This window comes from Pseudochaenichthys georgianus, chromosome 1 (assembly GCF_902827115.2).
Source record: "Pseudochaenichthys georgianus chromosome 1, fPseGeo1.2, whole genome shotgun sequence".
Classification (NCBI taxonomy): domain Eukaryota; kingdom Metazoa; phylum Chordata; class Actinopteri; order Perciformes; family Channichthyidae; genus Pseudochaenichthys; species Pseudochaenichthys georgianus.
Window position 1 is genome coordinate 39783973 of NC_047503.1, and position 24259 is coordinate 39808231.

Consider the following 24259-nt stretch of genomic DNA (forward strand, 5'->3'; position numbering starts at 1 on the left):
CGGAGCTAGCTGCAGCTTAGAGAGTACTGTCTCTTGCTCTCGTCTCCACAGGTAGAGGCACACAAAGACCCCCACCAGACTCTATTTTCCCACTCAACGCTGAGCTCCCAAATCCAAACTGACAGCCATTCATGCCCAGAATACCTGGGCGAAAGCTGAGGGGGGGAAACACTATCTAGGTGTAGCAGGCAAATCCGCTCTTGTTCGACGGATCTATGAAGCTCCTGCATAAGGCAACTCATCAGCACTTTTCCTCCATTCTGCACTGCATATTCTCTCCCTCTTTCTCCATGTCTCTGGTTATTGTGCAGACTGCAGAGGTTGTAGTGCTCGCCACACAAAGTTAGCTTGTGCTGCGATTTTATTTGTGTACATCTCTCAGGGCCTTTGAGTGTTGTTGTTGAATGTGGATGTTGGCACCCCCGTGCCGCCTGGCATGAATGTTGCTACTCAGCAGACCAGCGCTGGCTTCTAATGATAAATCATGCAGTGTATTAATGCAGCAGCAGGGAGGCTATTAATAGTTGCTGGAGAGGGATGACGATTGATTCAGGAAGAAACATAAAACATGCTCCAAATATGTTCTGCTTGTGGTCAGCTTTAACAGCTGGTTTGAAACATAGGGCCGGGAGATTAACACTGGCCCTGATCAGATAAGGGACGCAGCTAAAGGCTTTATGAATCCGATTGTATCGCAGTGAGACACGATGACACTGTCCAGATAAACCAGGTAGATGTGTTTGTTTGCTTTGTATGCTGAAGTGACACTATTTGTCAAAGACTGGTGTCATCTAAGGTTTTGGGATTTTCAGTTAACCTGTCTCAATAGATCCAGGGGAAGTGATGGAGGTAGCCATGTTCTTTTGTGGTGGCGCAGATGCCTAGTGGGGGCTCAAGTGTGTGTGCGGTCTTCCTTTTGTGTATGTATTTGCGTGTGCGCTCGCAGTCCTGCTGACAGTGGCACTTCAGCAGAATGTTTGCCCTTTCCTCAGTCCTTTGATGTGACCAGGTCCTGCTGTGATAATGAGCCCTGTGCCCCGCCGCAAGGTGAACATCCTGCAGTTCGCCCAGGGCTCTGCCAGAGCAGCATCCCAACCCCCACCACTCCTTAATCACACTCACACACGCACGCACACACACATGTACACTCTCTTCGAATACAGTGCAGGAGCCACCACCTCTCAGAGCTGATCAACTTATACAAAGTGCTTTGATGGTGTAAAAATACCACACTTTTTCATTTGGCAAAGAAACATTTCAAACCTGAATGTATAGGCATTGTACATGCAACATTAGGGCCTGGCAATATGGCTAAATGAGTGATCAATATCGTGCTATAATGCAAGGTAAAGAGGTATTAACAAATGGAAAATGAATGCAAAATGACATGGAAATAATCAAATAGGTTGTTAAAGACCATAAAGGCAAAGTCTCTTGGTTGGTGTTCTGTATTTTTCCTCCTATCAATAAATCCCATTAGAAGACCAAAACCAATAATATATTGATTCTACTAAGAGGTACTTTATGTGTAGCCAAAGCCTGATGTATCTTACTTGTCCGTCTCAAAGTTGGAGTAAAACAATGAAGCAGAAGTCTGAATGCTAAATCAGCATCAAACCAAACTGTTGCTCTGGGTTACTTCATCCATTAATCATGGGCAGTGTAGTTTATCCCAACATAAAGCATCCGGTTGCAGTTTGTGTGTTGCTACGCTGCAGAATATAGTGCCTAGTAAATGCACTGAACTGAACATATTCTGAAAACAAAAATTAGCCTTTTTAAAAAGTTTATTCATGACATGTTTTTTTTGTAACTGTTACTTCTTCAGTAGGAACAAATGGGCTTTGTTCAAGAGTGTCAGACTTTTGTATTATTAATAATAGACGGAATAACATGTTGCTGGTTTGGGTCTTTTCATTGGATTTGTTAACATTTACAAAAAAACCAATGCCATATGTACCGACAAAGAAATCCATTACAAGTTTCATTAAAAAAACTATTTGCACAACCAAACAAAGTTTCAAACAATGACACAATTTGAAATGCATCACAGCATTATCAAATACAGACTGTGGCATGACTTCACCAAATTCCAATATACAAAATAACTAAACTCTTGTCCAACTCTATATTGCTGCTTCAAACCTTCATGACCCCGCGCTAAACAATTTTAAGCCTCTTTGAAAGGCTGTCATAGTATACTCCACTGTTTCTACTTAACTCGCTGTGGCTTAACAGTAAAGACAGCAGCTGGATCATTTCTAATGTTCTGTTGCTGCTCTTCTAGTTTTTTTAAATAGCTCCACGACATATAGAAATGAAGAGTTTAACACTTTTAAAAAAGCGGATAAAGCCTTTTCATTTGGGGCAGGCATATTTCACACACATTATCTCCTTTGCACTTTCAAAATGTCAGTGTGAGAGCTAGTGTGATTGGTTTGCTTGGAGCACACGTTCTTCATGCCAACTGAAGGATGATGGGTAATCCACCTCGTTCTATTGGGTTGTGCTTGATGAAGACAGTCAGCTGGTAATAGCTCCTTTGTGCTCATATGTAGCATGTATGTGTTAAATTAGGCGCGTGGTTATTGCGGTCTCTGATCCCTTCACTGTGTACCATGACCGTATCTTACTTGTGTATTTTCAGTGGGTTTTTTGTGTGTGTGGATTCCATGTTAATGTAGTGGCATGTGTCGGTCGTGTGTGGTTAATGTGATGTGTGGCTTCTGTGGGTGTAACGGTGCTATTTAGAGGACAGCGCGACAAGTTTGCTCACACGATAAATTAGTGCTGCTACTAAAACCATAACATTGCTTATGTGACTATTTTCGTCGTCTAAGTAGTTCACCAAACATGAACTGCTTCAAGTTTTTGAATACTTTTTGGTGTTTTTAAACATTTTACCAACTGGCCTTCAGAGTCACCGCTGCTGTTGGACTCTGACTAGCATGAGGGATTTATGATTGAAATAAAAAGAAGGGAGGAGAAGGGGGGGGCTTCACAGATGTTGATGTCTCTCCAGGGTAGGCTTTTCCTGTTATTCCCAGCCTCTTCCACTCCTGTCCCTGCGGTTGGTTTCGCTTGTTCGTCTCATTACCCCGGGCGCGTGGCGCTCCTTCGCTCGCTGGCGGCCCAGCTTTCTTCTCCATTAATTGGGTTTCGTTACATTAAGCCCCCTGGCCGAGGGGCCATCCTGCCAATAAAACATTCCATTTTTAGCACTCCACTGCAAGCTGGTGGAGTTCAACCCACTCTGCGAATGGTAATTGGTTATTTATTTAAGCTTCCTCAGGTTGGTCTCCACTGGTTTTGGTAAAGAGGGACGGGGGAGGGCGGTCCCATTCTTTTCTGCACTGGAAAGCTACTATGAGAGAATGTTTGCTCACTTTTGTTTGGCAAAGGTCAAACAACTTGCACACAAACACACCTGAGAGTGAACACCTGGTCTGATGGTGACTGTGTTCAATCTCTGCACTGGGCACACCCTAATTCATGATTCAACTTTCAGCACTTACAGAGGCTTTCCATTTGTTATCCTGCCGTCTTTGTGATCACCATTGTGGGTGGAAACGATATTTAAAAAGTCAGTGGTGAGTGGGTGCTCTCTGATTCACAGTTATTTAAAGAATTCCCTCCCTTCATTTTTAAAGGATATGTACTGCGATGAATGGATGATACTGGTTGTAAACACAAACCAATTTCTTGCCTCAACTTTTGTTTTATTTTAGTAATACCCTGTGCTTTATTTTATTTTTTTTGTATACACCTTTTCTTGTATAATGCAGCACATCCTGTGAGTAGGTGACGTTGGGTTTGGGGGTAACAAGGGCTCCTTAGTGAAAGATTTAGCAGCATGGGAATCCATAGCCACCACTTGAGCTGCCATCTACCCAGCTGTTTGTGAAACGCCTCGCATGGTTTCTACACACTTGATTGTAGCTGCAGGCGCGAAGAGTCCTCATCGCATATAAATTACAGAAGATTATTATAAAATTCCTGCTTTCCCTTTTTTCCACTCCGCAGAAGTGGTATAATTGAGTGGAGTACAAAAGCCGTGCTGTGAGGGGGAAAGAGGGAGAGAGATGCTAAAAAGGCAATATTGCAGGGATAGATTTTGCATATACCACAAACACACACACACTCGCGCTCAGAAACCATGGCAAGATGCTGGTGGAATCTGACACAATACAAGCTCCGAGACACCGGCGTGGCGTCAGATAAAACCCTCCCTCTGCAAAAACAAAAAAGGAAACAAAAACGAAACGTCCCATTTCCCTTACCCACCCCCAATTTCAGACGGCACGCCAAGTCACTGGCTCACAGGGAGCTGAAACACGCTGGAGTGTCTCCTCCATGGAGGGCTTCCTGCCAGCTCCAGTTCCGCACAATGAATTTCTCTTAAAACCACATCTGAGGGGTTCTTTAGAAGGGCCGGCCAAGCCTGGATATGAAATTCCAAATGGAACGTTTTCTTTTCAATCCTCGCCGCCTCTCCTCTTTCACTCTCCCTGAAAATATGAATAGAAAGATCCTAAGCCTATTATTTCTACTATACAATAAAGGGGACCTCCAATATGGCCGCCCTCCATCGCAACACCACTGCTGCTACGGGAGTCAGGATGGGGGGGGGGGTGAGAGGGGTTCAAATTGCAGTGACCACTCACCGTTGTGGTCACTTGTGGGTCTTCAACTACTTCCTGCAGGACATTGGTAAAAGGGTGTCGTGCTTGTTGTGCGCTAACTCGCCAAGAGCTGCAAGAAGAGGGGACGCAAGCCAACACGTCTCCACCTGGAGGAATTATAACGGTGGCTCCATCACGGCTGTTGGCATTTGAAGACTTTAACGTAACGCTCAAAGATGTGAGGATTTTTCCATTAACCCCGACACAGTTTTCCACATCGTAATGTATGATCGTTTAGAGAGATGTGAAGATGTTAAATGACAATTCATCGCCCTCGTCTTTCTTCCAACAGTAGACGATGGTTAGCTGCAGCATGCGGTTTATGTAAATGTCAACCCAAATAGCATAAATTGTGTATTGGTCACAGAGGCCTGCAGGTTTTGCTCTGGTGGATTTTTGCCACAAAGGAAGCAGTTTATTAAGAAGTTGAGAAAAATAGGATTTGACAGCTGTAACCTGGAAAATCACAAAAGAGGGCATCTCCTCTATGATGGAAGAATCACTCTTTCTTAGGTGCTAAGGACTCAATCACCTTTTTCTTTCGTAGTTTATGTGTGTGTGATCAAGAATAAGAAACTTTTGTTTCCGCTCACTTTTTCGTTCTCATACAGACTTTGAGCTAAAATGGTAATCCATCCGGTTCTTATCTCATTCCCACAGTATAACAAATGGGAGTGGAGAGGCGTAAAATAATATGGGTGAGAATGCTATCATTTAGCCCCTGGTGTAGACATGTCCCAGCCAACCCCAGCCCCTGTTAGTCCTCCTTTAGGGTTTGAAGCCCTCCCTAATAAGCCCCCCCCTCAGTAGGATGTGGTCTGACACTCCCACACTTGCAGATTATCCCGTCACCTTTGACTCTTGTTGACAGGGGTCAAAGAACTACACTCACCTGGGCTAATAAGAAAAGCCTCTTCATCATGGCTGAATTAGTTTTCAGGCAGGATTTGTCTTCTTTGAAGGCAGTGTGTTGCCATCTCAGATTCTACAATGTGGATGATGGCATATGAGGATCTAGGAACTAGGAAAGAAGTTGGCCAAGGAGATGAGATTCTTATCCCGATAAAGAATCTGATGCAGATGATCGGTCATGTGGTTTAGGATACTGAGATCTTTATGGACACACACACACACACACACACACACACACACACACACACACACACCGCCCTTTGTGTTCCCAGTTGGGACGTTCCCAGAGGGAGAGGGGGGAATTAAGTTGAGACTGGTGCCAGCCTGAGAGAGGTTTGGGGGAAACGCAGACATTCCAGCCACCCGTGTGTGTGTGTGTGTGTGTGTGTGTGTGTGTGTGTGTGTGTGTGTGTGTGTGTGTGTGTGTGTGTGTGTGTGTGTGTGTGTGTGTGTGTGTGTGTGTGTGTGTGTGTGTGTGTGTGTGTGTGTGTGTGTGTGTGTGTGTGTGTGTGTGTGTGTGTGTGTGTGTGTGTGTGTGTGTGTGTGTGTGTGTGTAGGGGCACCAATCACCACTTGGCACTACAGGAATGTCACCTTGGCACACACCTCACGAGGACAACGGAGTGAGAGCTACTAAAGAGCAGTCCCTTGATTATATCGTCTCTTCAGACATTTATGCTCGTGCTAAATGTAGACGCGTAGCTCCGACAACATTATTAATGTGGTGACTCTTCCTGTGGGAGCTTCTGATTTCATGAAACTCCTTTGATCCAAGTCTTGTGGGAGCCATTTGGTAGAAGACGCGTCTCACCCAGCAGTGAACTGACGTCTCTCAGATTAGCCGTATGTCCTGTGGAGGTGATGTTTTGACTCCAGCTCTGCTCCGGGCTCACATAGCAGATTTAGCATGGCTAAGCGTTGCCATGTGTTTCGTTGCTGCTGAAGCATGTAAGCGCTATTGGCTGGGGCCGGGATTCTTCGGGCCTGGCTCCGGGTCTATTTTAGTTTTCAGGAGGCAGGTTCTCTGTGAGTCAGCCGGGGATGGGGGTCCTGTGGTCGGGCCGCTGTCGGCGTGATTACCCCTGCATTAAGCACTGCTGCAGACATCTGTCTCACTCGCACTCTCTCCGAAGCCACCCCCCTTCTCCTCCTCCTCCATCCCTCATCTCTCCTTCCCCCGGCTCTCACTCTGTAATGAACTCCCCTTATTCACCAGCTAATGACTGCCTTTGATCTCCCGCCTTAGACCTCTGCTCTAACTCTACCCGGCGAATCTCTCCTTTCTCCCCCCCCTCTCTTTTTGCTCTATCGCTTGCTCGCTCCGATTCGCTCCAGCTCTGTTTCTCTTTTGCTGTCTCAAAAATACTCATGCACTTCTTTGACTTGTTTTTCCTCCTACCTTTAGGGGTTAGGGGTTTCAGTCCTGCGACCTACATACTGTAGGCTGAACAACGTTTTTAGGCTACTAAAAGAGAAGACATTTAACTTTAGTTTCTTCAAAAGCTATGCTATAGGACCACCCGCACTATGTGCCGTACCAGTCCCCAGATCATATGGCAGGGAGATATTTTACATGTAATAATGCATTTAAAACGTATGTATAATGTTGTCCCTCTTACATATTGTTTTAAAATGTTCTTGTATTTCTCTCCACAGTCCAACAAAGTCCCTGTGGTGCAGCCGTCCCATGCAGTCCACCCACTCACCCCGCTGATCACGTACAGCGACGAGCACTTCGCACCAGGACCCCACTCTGGTCCCCACCCCCAGGATATGAACAAACAAGGTAGAGACCATTAAACGGATCTGAACCCGATGCAACTCTCTTAGCTTGTGCCACAACCACTGCAGTCCTTTTGCTTTATGAATTAGTAAAAGTAGTAGAAAGTAGTCGCAATATTTCAAAACTAAAACGGCCTTCTTTTCATTTCTCACCTGAACTTTTTAAGTAAGGAAAAAGGAGGACTTCTCATTAGAGTTGCACAGATTCAACATTTTTCACCAAAGACTAACATCAACTTAGTTTATATGCTGATACAGATACGGATGAAATACCAGTGCGGCCTTTTCTCACATTTCTAATCTACATACCTCACTGCAGCAAACTCAATGTAATCATTCAAATCTGTTATTCCCATTCTGTGCTAGAACGATCTACATCTAAAGAAAAAAGTATATTCAAGCGACAGTTTGTTTTAATTTAAAGCAGTATTGATATATTAATGGACTGAATTGCATTTTACTGGGGTTTTAATGGTGAAATTGCACAATAACACCTTTTATCGCAAAGCATTGTTACTATAATCGAATTTGGCATTCGGACGTCTTAAACACTTTCAGAGTAACGGGGTTTGAAAGCCACTGTTTCAATCCAGAAATAGTCTGCTTTTATATAAAAATACTTCAACAATGTCTCAGTCAGAATTAAACTAAACCGCCTGAGATTTTATTTTGATCTCCCTTTGTTCAAACACTGTCAGAAAAGAGACACACAAAGTAAGACGTGTCGCAGCAAAGCCATCCTTCTTCTCGGCTCATTTGAAGCGGCCTGTGGGACTTCACTCTGAGCTCTGCTGCCCTCTCGCTCCGCTCAGTAACAACATCAAGCTGCAGCTCTGACAGCAGCCGAGCAGCTCCTCTCACTTTGGACGGATCCTCAGCCCCGCCGCGGCAGCTGGAGACTTTGGCAGCTTCTCGCAAATGCAAAAAGACGTGGGCCCGCCATAGTTTTGTCCCGCACCTTTTCCCTCTCTTCTCCTGGCTTTCTTCTCCTGCGGCTGCCAGTTGAAAAGGAGGAGAAGGATCAGACAGGATGTAGGCGATGATGAAGATGAGGCTAGGATGTTCTGAGGGACTGGCTATAAATAACAATGTTAGAACGGAGTACACAGCGTAGTCAGATGAAGGCAGTGAGATGAATCGAGGAGCTGTGCCCCACATATGTCGGAGGAATCAGGCTTCAAACACATTTTTAGTTTAATATTTTTGGACAGGAATCCATTTTGGTTACAGAGAATTGAGCCATAAATAGACTGTGCACACTTTGAAGGAATGTGTTGTCATGTAGTACAATTCATGAAGTAATGTTCCCCGTTTCCTCGTCATGTTGGTCCATCCTCGTCCACTAAGTTTCTGACAAACACAGAAGAGCCAAAAGACCCCCGGAGGTCTTTTTTTTTTTTCTTACTATATTTGATCTTTGCACTCGCAGCCCAACCGAAATCCATGTCCAAGCGATCGAGTTGCGGAATACGCTGCAAATGATTTCCCTAGGCATATTCATGTGTGTGTACCAGCAGCAGTCAAGCTGAAGATGCTTAAAAGGGAAATCTCTCTTATTCGCTTTCTTGCCGTCCCTCTCTCTCTTCCTTTCTCGCTCTCTCATATCGACCAATCGCAGCTCTGCCTTCCTTAGTGGGCTCAGACTTTGATCTGCTCGTTAATTATGAAAAACAATCATGGATTTTCTCATTATGAGCTCTAATGCAGGATGGAAGGTCGAGCAGAGGTGGGGGGGGGGGGGATTGAACATTTTACATTTAAACCGTATATGGTTTTTAATAAAGCTCTAATTGAAAATACATTGTTTTCAGGTGTTACAATGAAAAGCATGGTAGGGTTTTGACAGGAAATGCATGTGTGAAGCGCTGTTGGGTGTCAACGGGAACGTGTGAATTAGGGGGTGGGGAGTAATTAGGCACCTTAGGGGTGTGAGTGACAAGGTTAACACGCCGGGGCTCTCTCCGCCTCCCTCACCGCCTCACCCCTTGCCTCCTTCCCTTCTGCCCTCAGGAGGGCCCTCAGGAGTGTTAGGTGGTGGATTAGATGGCAGGGGGTAGTGCAATGCGTGCTATGAATCCTCCGCTGCAACATTGGCTTTAGAGATATAAGCCCCCCGCTCGCCCTGCCTCTCCGAGGAGGGAGGCCCCTCCAGACCACAGCCTGGAGAGAGAAAGGAAAAAGATAGAGCCAGGGAGAAAAGACTGGCTCCAGCAGGGATTAGAAAATGGTGCTAATCTGGAGGCATTTGCCCTCTTTTCTGTGTGTGTGTGTGTGTGTCTGTGTGTTTCTTCAAACATGGAGGCACACTGCACTTGTACGTGTATGCACAGTATTTCCTGACATCTACTCCCAAGACATGATTATCTCTAGATTTAGTTACATTTGAGGTGTTTTACAGCCCCCTCTTATTACACAACAGGAACCCCTTGACCTTGAAACCCAGTAGGAGCAGGCGAGCTGGAGATGGAGGAGCTTAGTCCTGAAGATCCACCGACTGTTAGTCCAAGTCAATCCAGTGTCTACAGGGAAAGCTCTGGCACAAAGAAGAAGTCTCAATTAACCAGATTAAAGACCCTGAAATGCTCTTGGAGGACTCTAGTTTAGCGGGGGAAATATCATCCCTTTCTTACCGGTTGATAATGTGAAGTCAAGAAGCGTCTTCAAGCCTGACGACGTGGCCCGTCCTTGACTTGTATTAGAGCAGGACGGGAAGGTGGGGAGTGATAGATTTAAACGGGGGAAATGAACGCAAGAGTTACCTAAACCCAAAACAATGAACTTACACGATTGCCTTAAGTCTTTTAAATTGATATAATTAAAAGTGGTCACATCTTGTTTATTATATATTAACCACTGTAATGAAGAGCCAGATCCACCTACTGTAACTGCAGGTATGTCCACACCATAACTGTGGAAGCAGACACACACACACACACACAATACTAATAAACAATAGAAATAGCTACAGTCAAATGTATACTTAAATAGTCAATCAATTAAATTAACTCAAAAAGTTGTGTTCCAGAAAAATGTTCTAATAACTCATAATATTAAAGTAAGTAGTAGTGTACAGTGTCTGATCAAAGAATATGTAAACACAAAGCTTCCAATGCTAACTTTTGGTAATTGTTTGTATATGATTTGTTGTCTTTTATATCCTTTAAATGTAATGTATTTCATGCTCCTCCTTTTTTATGATCCTAATGAAGGCCACCAGGCAAAACATGGTCTCACTTTATACTAAAAAGAGTTCCTTTAGTTTTCACACCTTCTAACTTTGGTCACCTGCCAGTCTCTGATTCTCAGTGCTTCGGCTCATGTAGATTGGTACTTGGCTCCCCAGGATGGACATGGGCACATGTGGAAGATGTAACTTGTATAATAACGTCCCTTTGTATGCAATTGTTGTTTGTCTAGGAATGCAGAGGCATCACCAAGACATGTCCAACTTCTACTCCCTGTCTCCTGGAGGAGTCGGGCAGATCACGCCACCGCTGGGATGGTGAGTCAGACAAAAGCAAATGCTGCATGCACAGTTTGTCCATGTCAACAAGGAGCGATTAGTCTCCTGTCTCTTTGCATCAGATGCACTCGGTGTAGTGACTGGAGGAAGGCTGGCCTGCAGCGACACAGGGAAGTCTGCCTCTGGCTCTTCCTGCTGTTCTGCTGCAGCTTCAGCCACACAGCCCCTCTGTGCCCAGCACATGTCAAACACATCACCACATACATGCCCCTGCATAACCATATGGCTGCTTGACCCCCATCAAAGCACCCTACAAGCTCTCTTTGGGCACTACTTGTTTGTGAAGTACTTTCTTTTTGACGACAGTCCTGTCACTGTCGTTCCTTTTGACTTTTTCCTCTCTTGTTCTCGACATTTCTCACTCTTTCTTCTACCTCGCGTTCTCTTCCTCTGTCAGCGATATGTTTGTAAAGACACAGCTTTAGGCGCACACTGAGTGAAGCCAGATGTAAGTTGCAGGATCAGGCGACATTGAAGCTGAGACAGGATTCTAAACCTGAACACCTAGGGTATATTAGCTTATTGTTGATTTAGCTATGTTTTCTACCTAAGGAGCCTATTCAGTGTCGGGATCCTTAGTTGTAGTTTTTACCCCACAACAAGTCACCTGGAATAAAGAAGCATTGTGTTTGCAGTACTAAACATTGCTGATCTTAACATTTCATGCTCCACAAAAAACCTTGTGACTTCAACAAACATTTCTAGCAACCAGCTTTTTGAAACACGACCACATCGTGATGAAGTGATGTGTTGAATCAAATGGAACGAAATGGAGAGTGAAGACACACAATATGGACCCACTTATAACCAGAAACCAAATCTATTATTTATTGTTTCAGATTTTCAAAGTATTTATTACCACAATACATTTCTTTGTCACTTCCCTCTATTTTGTCTGATTATCGTAGTTCTAGAGTATAACTCATAACTAACGAGCATATCTCATGGACACATTCAGTGCCTCCCTTTAATTGTTACTATAGTTTCTTGGACACAAAATTAAGTAGTGTGCAAAACAAATGTGTACATGTAGTCAAATAAACACATTTCTCAGATATGGAGATTTAAATCCTATTTAACTACCGTACTTTTCGGACTATAAAGCGCACCTGCATATAAGCCGCAGCAGCTAAATTGTCCGTCTGTCTTGCTCTCGTTCTGTCTCTCGGTTCCAATTTTACTTTGGCGCGCTACCTGTCTCACTCTTTTCCGGCCTCCAGCTTTTCCTGCTGGAGCTTAAAGGTGGCGGGCGCGGACCGGTCCTAGAGCCCATAGAGTTAAAGGTGGTTAATTTTACCTGTAAAATCCATAGATTTAGGAGGTTCCCTAGTGGCCGTTAGCTGTACAAAAAAACCAGGGGAAAAAGTCGCGGTTTATAGTCCGAAAAGTACGGTAAATATCTTTGGGTTTTGGGCTGACTAAACCAGCCATTTTAAAACATTTTACTGACATTTTAACAACAAAAGGATTTATAATTCAGAATCAGAATATCTTTATTAGTCCCACGGAGGGGACATTTGAATAGTTACAGCAGGAAAAAGAGCCACAGACAGCTTAATGTTACACATGTTAAATATTTGACATGCATTAAAAAAGAAGTACTAAGTTATGATATAAAAAATAAAAAGTTACATAATAAAAAAGAAAAGAAAATTGCCACTAGATCAATTGATAAGTAAAACTTTTAGTACCTTGTGACCCTCTCTTTTAACACTTCAGCTGATGAAATCAATGCTAACAAAAGATCAACATCTAAAATAACGTTAATCTTAAGCTACCACTACCAGTGACGACTACCCCCTGCCATCTAATCCACCACAAGAAAATAAATACGTGTGAAGGAATAGTTTTCCCTTGTTTGTGTACGCTGTTCCTCGTGTGCACCTACTATCACCTTCACATCGAGGGCACCCTTTCCATGCTACTGTCCTTTTCGTCCTCCCTTATTAATCCCAGCCTGCTGTCTGCTGTAATTGCAGGTTCTCACACCACATGGTTCCTGGCCCCCAAGGTCCCCACGCCACAGGGATCCCCCACCCGGCCATCGTCAACCATCAGGTCAAACACGAGCCTCCGCATGAAACAGACATCATGCACATGTGAGTCCTGCAAACACAAAATACCCTCACACACTCTGAGACGACATACTTCCAGGTATTTGTGCTCTCTGACACTACAGTAGGCGGTCGCTGAACAAACCTCTCTTGTCAGAGCCTTGTTCTCGTTCCCTTGATGTGAGGAGATAAGCGGCGAGGGCCCGTGCTCCACTGATAACAGGCCTATGCTTCATTTGGCCTCAGGGATCACAACACACTTAGCCAGCAACAGATTCAGGTCCTAGATTAGTGCTCGGTGTTTGCAGTGGGAAGTGCTGCGAGCCCCCTGAAGTGGTTATCAGTGATATTTCCATTATTCATGGCCAGCCAAGCTTCCAGAAAGTTAGAAAGTCAGGAGTGGGAGCAGGGTGTCTTTTCAGTGTGCGAGTTCAAGCATTTGGCTCTAAGCTATCGCCAGTGTGCTGTGGACGAGAAGGTTTGGTTGCCATTACTGGTGAACTAATCTCTCTGCATGAAGGACTGCACATGATTAAAGAGGCAGGGGCCCATGGCGTGGAAACCCCTCGCACGCTGCCTCATCATTGGCGCAGAGCAACCAGACCCTCGCTGCTTGTGTCGCCATAGCGGCACCACAATTTCCCTCCTCTGTTGCTTTCTTCTTTCATGCTCTCATTTTCCAACTACTTAGTTTCCTGCTCTTCTTTACCCCCCCCCCCCCCCTGTCCCCCCCATTCACATTGTGTTGTTGTTGTTCTTTACAGGAAGCCCCAGCACGAACAGAGAAAGGAGCAGGAGCCCAAAAGACCGCACATCAAGAAGCCGCTAAACGCTTTCATGCTTTACATGAAAGAAATGCGTGCGAATGTGGTGGCAGAGTGCACGCTGAAGGAGAGCGCGGCCATCAACCAGATCCTGGGCCGAAGGGTAGGTCGGATAGTCCGTCGTTTTTGTCTCTGTTTTTTTTTCTTTTAGTTAAATGGAGATCACAGTTCGAGCCGCAGCTCTAAGGAGTCTCCATGCGCTGCCCAATTAGTTCAAAAAGTACAAAGATTCCCATCTCTACTAACATGCAGCCTCTTTATGAACTAGTTGTGATTATTGTCATAATGATTCCCCTAGCCAATTACTTCCCTCTCAGCGGCATAGATACAGACTGCCTATCTAACTGACATTTAATCAAATTGGCTTTTAATAAAATATGCCTGGATAATGGCACGGTTGTAAATTACAAAATGTGTTCCTTTTGAGGATTGGGAAAAGAGTGGAACCGCAGAGCCATGTTAAAAGCCTTAACGAATAGGCCTGGCGGTCGAGGCAGCCAGCCACAGCAAAGCCTGGTTTGTGGCCTGCATGGAGTAATTGCTCGCTGACATAGTTTGAATAAAAAGCGCCGCTAAATTGGAACCAGTGTTTTGATATGAAATCAAAGTTATTTTTTTCCTTCTCTTCCCCCCTCCGACTCTTGCGCATGTTAATCTCTTCATCATGTGTCCCCTTCTCCCTTCTCTCCCTTTTATCCTACACCAAACGATTGGAAGTTGAAAAGATTTTCTTTTTGCCAAAACACCAGCACCGTTCTCTATGCAGGGGACAAGTGCATGCCAGTAATTGACTGTGTGCTATTTTCCCCCCTGATCTCCTTTTTTACTGAAACAGTGGCATGCATTAACTCGGGAAGAGCAAGCTAAGTATTATGAGTTAGCGCGCAAGGAACGGCAGCTCCACATGCAGCTCTACCCAGGCTGGTCCGCTCGAGACAACTATGTAAGTATCAACAGAACAGATTGGCAACGGTGCGAGTGAGTGCGTGTGTGTATGTTGATTTATGTTTGTTTATGTCCACGTTGCACGTATTGTCCACGCAATAACGACACACACTAATTCACACCAGTCGGCTCCATGCTAATGGGGTCCCTTTCTTTGTTTCAGCCTAATGTGTAATTCATACCGCTGTGATTATATTACCATCTGCAGTAAAATGGATTATAGTATCAGAGGCATTATTATTGTGAGTGAAAACTGCCTGGTAATGGTTATGCTAGTCTTTGATGTTCCATATCAGCATGGAGCTTGTAAATGTAAAAAGCACCTGTCGGAGCGAGGCGGCTGCATCATGCGCTCGGCAGCAGCCACCTTTGCTCCATTAGCTGCCCATTATGTTTGTAAATGTGGGAGGGTCAGCTGGATTTAAGGTGCAGTCTGTTTTGGGTGTTTTCTTTGCGTTTGTTGTCATCTGTCTCAGTTTGTGGCGTGTATGAATGTGTGAGAGAGAGAGAGCACCAGCCTTTTTAAAAAGTGTGGCTCCGGCACTCACATTCACTCCACCACCAAAGTGCTTTGTGGTGTTTATCTGCCTCCCCTCGGACACCGACAGCATCCCCCCCTTTCTACTGCCTCCACTGCTCCACCGCCAAAACGCCTCGCTGAGGGAGGAGATAGTTTCTCAGCTCTGCTCCCACTGAAGCACGGCGCAGTTAAAGATACGCAACATCAGCTAGTGACAGTCAGCCAAGTTCCCTTTCCATTCCCAGCTTTGTTATGTAGGAAGATATGTGACGGGTAGAAGAGAAACAAGAGTAGAGGAATGGCTTTCTAGTTGGCATACCAAAGAGATAAAGGGATATGTTTAACGCAAACACATTTCTTACAAGTGCATCCCTGAGAGTGCTATTCTGCGGCCCCGCCCACAAACAATCTTCAGCTGTACACGGGCAGCACATCATGCCTGGGAACACCCAAAATAGGTAACGCACTGGCATGGAGAGCGTGTAGCATTCACAGTTGTGCTGTGTACCCCCTCTCTCGTCCTTTCTCTCACCGAATATGTCTTCCTCCCTGTCTGCCGGTGCAGTCGAAGGCAGATTAGCTCATGAATAAGTGGATTAGCAGACTTTGCAGCGGGAAACCAAAGTGCTGCTCATATTTGACTAGCACGACTCTAACGCTGCTATCTATACCTATAGTCTCCCCCCTGGGGATTTAGCATAAGCTATAAATCCTTACACACTCCCACCTCGCTGGAAACAGAGTGGCGCTCTTCACAGCCATTCAGCTAGACTAGCCTAATTACAGTGAGCATTTTTAATTGCACTTCATGTTAATATTTGTCATTAGAGGGGACTTCAAAGGCAGGGGAAATATGACGCAGGCTGCTCGCAACAGTAGTGGTTAGGATGGTCACAGAAAGAGCCTTAAAATATGTAGACAAAGTTATTTAAATGCAGCTGGAAGTAGGTAGAGTACACCTGAAGTCAGTGATTGGTCGGTCCCTCTCAGCGTGGCAGTTTTCGGTGCAGCCCGGGGTCCAGGGGGATGCTGCTTGGATGCCCTGCAGGGGATGAGTGAACATGGCAGACAGCAGCAGGATATCAGAGTGGTCTAGTGAGCGTGAGTGCTGGAGCCACACTTTATGTGTTCCTCTGTATATTTTTTAGGGAAAGAAGAAGAAGCGGAAGAGGGAAAAGATGCAGGAGTCAGCCCCAGGTAAGCACCAGACCTTTCTCTCTCCTGTTCTCCCTGTGTGTTGCATTTTGAAGTTGTGAGTTACACCATGTTTCCATAGACACGTGATCTTTTACAGTATACTGCTGCATTTTTACGAATGCACACAAACTGTGAAAAGCAGCTAATCTCCCAGTCGATGGGGCCTTTTTAAAAATACTGAATGTATGTACTTTCCATCCTGATTCTGGCTTCAGTAGACTGGCTTGACTCCTGTGAAGGCAGCACAGTCCTGTTTGTATACATCCCACCATCCATCCCTCTCTCATCCCCGTCTTCACAAATTACACCTACTTTGGGATTAGTCTGTCCATTCTATACGACTACTTACCGACCCTGGGCTTTGCGCCGTTTGTTTGCCTGCTGCTCTTCAGTGTGTCTTTCTGCTGACCTTGTTTAGCTGCGCTTATGAGCCTGCTCTCAGCACCGCAATTGTAATCCATCGAGAATTACATCTCAAGTAAAAAAATGTCACCATTTTGTATTTTCTTACCTGGGGTCTGTACACTTTAGCAGGCAAAATGGACGGTAAAGATCTATGCTGTCCAGATATATCACATTTTTAAAAAAAGATGCGGTTTTCTGCAGGTACAGGCCAGAGAATGAAAACGGCGTACATCTGAGAATATGGTAAGACAAACCCTCTATCCCCTAAGTGTCTGATCAGTTCAATACATGTCCCGCCTTTTTAAACTGCTAAACACTGACTTGAGAGTATGTACTCACAGACTAATCCTGAAATGGTGCACCCTAATCTCGCCATGGTCATTGTGTGATTGGTGTTAAGGCCTGAAGAGGGATTGTGCTTTGTGTGTGGGGTTTGCTCAATGGCTCTGCTGCACACTAGCCATTGGATTGTCTCTGTTTGTGTGCATGTGTGTGTGTACGTTTGCGTCAGTCAATCCAATGTGTTTGTGTTGGTTGGATTAAAGGTCAACGCTTGTGTCAGCAGTTTGTGGTTTATTTTTCGTCCCTCATGAAAAAATATCAAATTAAAAGGGGTTTGAAAGATATTGCCTCATAAATCCCACAGCTCATACATTCTGTTTTCCAAACGTGGGCTAAGTAATACATCTGAAACAGTTCTACTAGCTTAGCATTTTTTTTTGTTTTTACCGCTGTTGGAGGCTAAGACGTCAGCCCCATATGGACTACATGTGTTGTCTCCCCCTGCATCAATGTGGAGCAGGATCCAGCAGCTTATTTGGCAGGAACTTAATGAGATGCTATACCTTTTTAATAAGATGTCATGGTATCTGGGGTCTCGGGGTGTATATAATGCCTCCATGACAAAGGCGCTCCGTTTCTTTTTTACATGTGAATACAATCGTGGGATATATTGATTCAGACGACATGTCAAACCCTCACTGAACTGCCACCTCTCCTTTTCTTTGTCGAAAGACGCATCGGCGTTCTCCATATGTGGCAACTCTATTTTCAGTCTTCCCTACTCTCTGTGGATCGTGTTGCTTTCCATCTCTCTCCTTCCCTTCCCCCCCCCCCTGTGAGTCTGGTAGCATCCTGTTGTTCCGCTCCCTTTCGGCGGCAGTAAAAAGCCGGGCAGATGTGACAAATCTGGTCTTACGTTGAAATCACCCCAACCACACAAAGGTTTTCCACTTGATCGATTCCTGACCCGGTGGCTCGCTCTGAACCCAAAATTGGGCTTCTTTTCTTTTCCCTTTTTTTTTTCCGCCACAGCCGGTTTCCAAAGCCCAGAAAGAGCGAGCGCTAAAAAAGCACTTTATCTCTGATCCAATAATTAGCAGCGCCGAGCCGCAGCGGGATGGACACCCTTGCTGATTCTCAGTGACAGCCTTAAACTAATATGCATAATGCCAAGGATACTGCCACAACTCCCCAAGCCCTCAATTTATGCAGATCCCAAAGAGCTGGATTGAGGTTAGCTTGGTGTAGACGACAAAAAACATCTTTAAATGAACTCGTTTGTCTATTTCTTTTCATCCGCCTCAGCCTGTACCCCATCTGTCTCTCCGCAATGTGGAAAAAGTCATTTGTTAACGAGTTGATTTTAAAGACACACCTTCTTGTATGATGGTTCAAACAAACATTTGCTCCATTAGATTTTATTATAGCGCCCGTGCAGTCAATAAAGAATATGTGGCGTGACAAAGTCAAATGTTCCATTCGAGCTCGATTCCTTTTTTTAACGAAGGGAAACTTGACTTCATATTAACATATGTGATGGCTTCTGTTGAGTCGGTCTGCCTGTGAGGTAAACCAGGACTTGAGGAGTGAGGAAGCCGTGTTCATGGCTGCTTCTCTTTGTTATCATCAGCCTGTCAAACAGCTGGCTCTCACCACAGTGGAGCAGCACCGAGAGGTCTTTACTCTGACAATGTGAAGTTAGGGTTTCCGTTGCTTCCCCTCGTCGCCCCGTCTTTAATCACTGACTTGAAATGTGCCGTCTTACTACTCCTTACCTCACTGTTTCTTAATGTCTCTTTCTTGCTTCCTCTCGGGCATGTGTGTCTGACTAAGCCTGCTGATTCACAGATACTTATCTGGCCGAGACACATACTTGCCCTCGAGGCTCTCTCCTATTTCAGCCACTGCACATTTCTTTCACAGGGGGGAGAAAATCCTACGAAAGGTGGCCTTTTTAATCTGGCTAGTGAGCGACTGGGTGTTGCAAACACTTGCTAACTGAGCAAGAGGACTCGTATGAAGGTGCTCCTTTGTTGACAAGCTAAATGGCTGATGTTTACAAGCCCATACTTGTGGTTTTCTTAATAGCTTTTCTGAAAATGATGCTTTACACTCATTAAAAAGTCTGTTCAGTGCATCGAGGGTTATTTCCAACCACATGTCCTGGTCCAGACACATGGAAGAAAGTGTTGTTGAAGCTTTGGTGGCCTTGGTCTCGGTCTCGGTCTCTCTCTCTCTCTCTCTCTCTCTCTCTCTCTCTCTCTCTCTCTCTCTCTCTCTCTGCCAGAAGTCAGCTGTCAGAAGACTTTGATGAGGAGGGAAGAAGAGGAGGAGGGCGTGAGTGTGTTAGGAGAAAAGGGAGGGTAAGAAAAGGGCCAGAAGAAAATCCCTCATTCTCTCGAGTTGTGATTTTACGCAATCTCTCTCAACTGCCACTCATCCCCCAGTCTCCATCCCCCATTTCTTTCCCCATCTCTTTATTTGTTGCCTCTCATCTTCTCTCTTTCAGACCCATATCTCTCTCTCTCTCTCTCACTCACACATCTGAGCAGCCAGCCACACACTCCGGCTGCAATTAGGCAAGATTCAGCGTCTGCCGCTATTCCCCGAGTCGTTTCAATTTGGCACCGAGCCTCAAGGCCACCGCGGCACAGCCCAGTGCCTCCACACCCGCCTTATTAGTGACCTGCGATAATTGGGGAAGCAATCCCAAAACTGACTCTGGGTGTCGCTTTGAGCTGCGCACGGGAGACGAGAGGATGTTTTTAAAACTGTACTTTTTCACACAAAGAAATGGTTATTAGTGGAGGAGAGAGATTTGGGGTTTGAATCGCAGGCTAATGTTTCTGTGGGTAGGAAGTGGAATCGGAAATGTTCACCCCCACCGTCCGCCCGCCCGCCCGTCCTGACCTCCACAAAGCCCACTCTGTGAAGAAAAAATGACCCTCTTGCACTTGGAGTATGAACTTTCAGCATGTAATTTAAGTGTGTGGTTTTAGCTTAAAAGTACAAATCCTTTACACTGACATGGTTGTCCTGGTCGAGTCTGGCATCCGTATGTGACCAAAGGTACTGTAGAGGAAGTACTCGGAGTATTCAACATTGTCAGCTTTAAAATACTGCAAGTACCAAAAGTAGGTGTACGCAATACAGTATGGCCATTTCAAGCTCGAGCTATTTTTAGTTGTTGATTAAATCTATTGAACTCATTCAATTGTTACTTAAGTACAGTACTTGCGTAAATGTACTTAGTTACATTACACCTCTGAATGTGACTCCTTCAAGATGTTCGGTGACTTGTGAGAAACGCAGCTAGTGTTCCCGTTGTTTAGACTACGGCTAGACATTGGTTTTGATTGAGTCACGGGCCTATGTGTCATGGTTTTGGCCAGCTGCATAACAGTATGAGGGTCCAGTCTCTTAGCATTTTGTGATGTCTTCTCCACTTCCCCTCTTTCTCTCCGCGTGTCCCCCTCTCTTTCTCACCCCCGTGGATCCTGGAGGCACTGCAGCTTTTTTCCGGCAGAGGTGGAGATCTGTGGCCTTAATAAAAGTGAGCTGAACGAAGAAGGGTTTATTTGAATTTGACTCTGGCCATTGTTAAGGAAGGAAAAAACCTCCACTCAGTCTTTCTTTCTCTCCCTCTGTGGCTCGTCTTCTGGCTCTTAACTTCCCTCTCTCGTCGCTCCTCCTCTTCCGGCCCCTCTCCTCTGTCGGGCGGCGGGCCCCTTTGAAGCCAGACCACAGCAGAGGGAGCCGTCATTGAGCCGACTCTTTGAATGTGCAGCCCCCCCCCCCCCCCCCCCCCCCCCCCCTCTCTCCCCCCTTTCTCCCAACATCCCCCGGCCTGAAGCGGGGGCACACGGCCAGACTTCAGCTGCCCGGGCCCCCAGCGATGCCGCCTCAGATGTGGGCAACGCCTCCCCCCCCCCCCCACCTCCCCCGTCCTCCCACACCCTCCTGCACTCCCATAGTCTCACCCACACATGCCTGAGGTTTGGGGTTTGGGTAACTCCCCCTCCCCTTTTCCCCTGTTGACCACAAGTAGACCCCACCCTTTTAAATGTTCGGATTCAAAGGAGCTTTATTGGCATGACCATATCAAAAACAAAGTATTGCCAAAGCATGTTGTGTAAGGTGTTACAACAAAGTAAAAACAATTAGAAAAAGTAAGAACACTAAACATGTCAAGGATACATGTGGCACAACACTTTAAACATACATGCCAACAATAACATGTCATTACAAATCAAGGAAAGTGCTTCCCTTCTCTCCATTGCACACTTTCCTGTTCTTTCTCTTCACTCTAACTTGACCCGTTAGTTTCTGATAGCCCCTGTGGAAGAGACTCAACCTCCCCGAGCCCGCCTTCTGATTGGAGGTTAAACATTTCAAAGCTTTTTTTTTTAAGAGGCGATTTATTTTATGTGGAATGTCTCCCAGCCGTAGAAAGTGCTGACAGTGCAGAGCATTTTGTTTCAAACATGGCTTTGTCTTCCAGGTGTTTTCTTTTCTTTTATAGGTCTGCTTGTGTCTTTAAGAGCTGCGCTGGCACACGTGTGTACAGCGGTGGCTCCCTTTAAAAGGTGTCACTAAAGCCAGCTGTGTGATGCAGGCCGAGGTCACTGCCAAGACACGTCGCCACCGCACCAGACTCATCTAAATGTGTGACAATTACGCTTAATAAAGCTCACAACTATATTAGTCTGAGCCAGACTGACCTCAGAGGGTGATGTGACAAAGAGTTGGCACCCAGTCATCTCAGGTTGAAATGGAAAGGCGGCAGCTGCTCCAGCATACATGAACACATGTGAGAGACATATAAGAACACATGATGTTAACCCGTGATGTTGTTGTTACTTCATTAATTCATTGATCAATGGTCAGAAATAGAATTGCCAAACGTTGGTAATCAAAACCTTCATTGGTTTTAGCCGATGTTATGTTTTATCTTTTTAAAGATGCCCTTTTATGCTTCTTTGGACTCCTTTGTTACTTGGACAAAGCGACAGCATTACGTAACACTCGTGCTTCTGTTGGCTAGCGCTCCGACAGCATGATAGGCGAAGCAGCGGGACATCTCTAAGCGGTTGACCAATCACAACAGAGCCGGCCAGCTAACCAATCAGAGCAGACTGGGCTCTGGTTTCAGACAGAGGGTGAAAAGATGACAGTATGAGAAACATAGAGCTTTATGAACATTAAAGCATGTAAACATATCACAGTAGAGGAACTAAATATGAACCTGAAATGAGCATCATAGGGCAACTTTAAATAATGTGACGTCGTCCAATCATGTGACTGCCCCGTCAGATATCTTTCTAATGTCACCCTGACCTCAGATTTGACAACAACAATGTTACAATGTTATCATACCTGATAAAAAAGATCTAAAAACAATAACACCCGAGTTGACCTGACCTCTTTTAAGATGACACATCTCTCTTTAGTTGCGTTGCTCTCTCTCTCTTCAGCCTTCCCCTCTCGGTTCTCCTCCAAATCTCCCCTGGTCTCTCTGCCATGGTGAAGTCTGCTCCTCTGCCGGAGCTAGAGACACCTCTCTGCACTTGGCTTATTTTTGGGAGTAATTTGTCAGCGGTGTTTTCCTTTTTAATGGCACCAAAAGAAACCCCAGAGCTGCATGTAGGGAGGAGGGGTGAGGGTTGCTGGGTTTGGAGGTGAGGGGGCCGTAAGGCGGGCGGGCCCCAGCTGCGGCCGCTTTGATTTGGCCTTGGCGAGGTGAAAGCAGCGATTGAGGAGCGAGGTTGGGCCAGTTATCTTAACCTCCCACACTTCAAAAGCTGGGCAAGAGCTTGTCCGACTCCTTCCCCTCCTTCCTGCCTCCCTCCGTCCCGTAGAGGGAAAGGAATTGGGGGGAGAGAGAGAGAGAGACGGGGGAGACTAAACCTTCGCTAGCCCTCTGAACAGAGGAGCATTTCATTTCCTGCAAAAAAGTCCTGCCGGCATTCCTGAGCACTAATGTGGAGGAGGGGGGGGGGGGGGGAGGTGAGAGGAGAGGAGGGGTCAAGTTGCTCCTGAATCCCAGTGTGTGTGTCGGCTGGACCTTGTGAAGAGCTGGCCCCGTGCCCCCCGAAAACCAACCACCACGCAAGTACACACCCCTGCTGTTACCACCAGGCTTTTTTGAAACTCACACACACACACACACACACACACACACACACACACACACACACACACACACACACACACACACACACACACTTCTCGCCCGCAGCCCCTCGGGCCTTTTCCCCGGGCAGGAAGGCCAGAGCTTTTCATGTCTGTGGTGGGGGAAGGAAAAATGCTCCCCAGGAAACAGGGTGCAGTGCCGGGCGTGCGGGCCCCGCTCTGAGATCCTGGGATGAAAAGAGCGAGGGCGGCGGAGGTAAATAAAAGCGACAGGGGTTCTCTCTCTCTCTTTCTCTCCGAGTGCCGCGCTCCTTTCAGTCCCCACTCGGGGTCAGCTCTGCTCGGGAAAGGTGGTCTCTGTCCTGTTCCCTTTTATCCACATGTGGTAAAGCAGTCTGCCAGGGTGGTGTGTGTGTGTGTGTGTGTGTGTGTGTGTGTGTGTGTGTGTGTGTGTGTGTGTGTGTGTGTGTGTGTGTGTGTGTGTGTGTGTGTGTGTGTGTGTGTGTGTGTGTGTGTGTGTGTGTGTGTGTGTGTGTGTGTGTGTGTGTGTGTGTGTGGTGTGTGTGTGTGGTGTGTGTGTGTGTGTGTGTGTGTGTGTGTGTGTGTGTGTGTGTGTGTGTGTGTGTGTGTGTGTGTGTGTGTGTGTGTGTGTGTGTGTGTGTGTGTGTGTGTGTGTGTGTGTGTGTGTGTGTGTGTGTGTGTGTGTGTGTGTGTGTGTGTGTGTGTGTGTGTGTGTGGCAGGGCTCAGCTGACTTCTCTCCTACAAAAACACACCCTTTGCTTTGCCACGAGGGGAAAGCAAACTAATACCGCTTCTCTTTCCTTTTTTTCGTCTTCACAAAACATCCATCTTTTTAGTCGCAGGAGGCATCCATGCACCTCTGCCTCTCCACTTTGATCACACATTCTATTTGATGCTGCTCGGGTCTAAAATAACTCCTCTCGGCTTGTCAATAACTCAAGCTAACTCTGTTATGTTAGCTCGCGAGAGGGAAAAGAAC

General features: G+C 45.9%; 1 protein-coding gene across 5 annotated transcripts in view; it reads left to right on the forward strand.

The window, feature by feature from the left end:
* lef1 (lymphoid enhancer-binding factor 1) overlaps positions 1-24259 on the forward strand; it is a 106727-nt gene that overhangs the window by 79959 nt on the left and 2509 nt on the right. For 2 of the 5 annotated variants that reach the window (XM_034087062.1, XM_034087089.2), the window contains 7 exons: positions 7251-7380; positions 10794-10878; positions 12879-12998; positions 13718-13880; positions 14613-14720; positions 16391-16439; positions 17030-17087. In XM_034087062.1, coding sequence (XP_033942953.1) covers positions 7251-7380; positions 10794-10878; positions 12879-12998; positions 13718-13880; positions 14613-14720; positions 16391-16439; positions 17030-17087 — 713 coding nt within the window. Of the gene's footprint in view, positions 1-7250; positions 7381-10783; positions 10879-12878; positions 12999-13717; positions 13881-14612; positions 14721-16390; positions 16440-17029; positions 17088-24259 lie in introns of all 5 variants that reach the window. The other 3 variants (XM_071203579.1, XM_034087129.2, XM_034087137.1) reach the window with 3 other exon arrangements.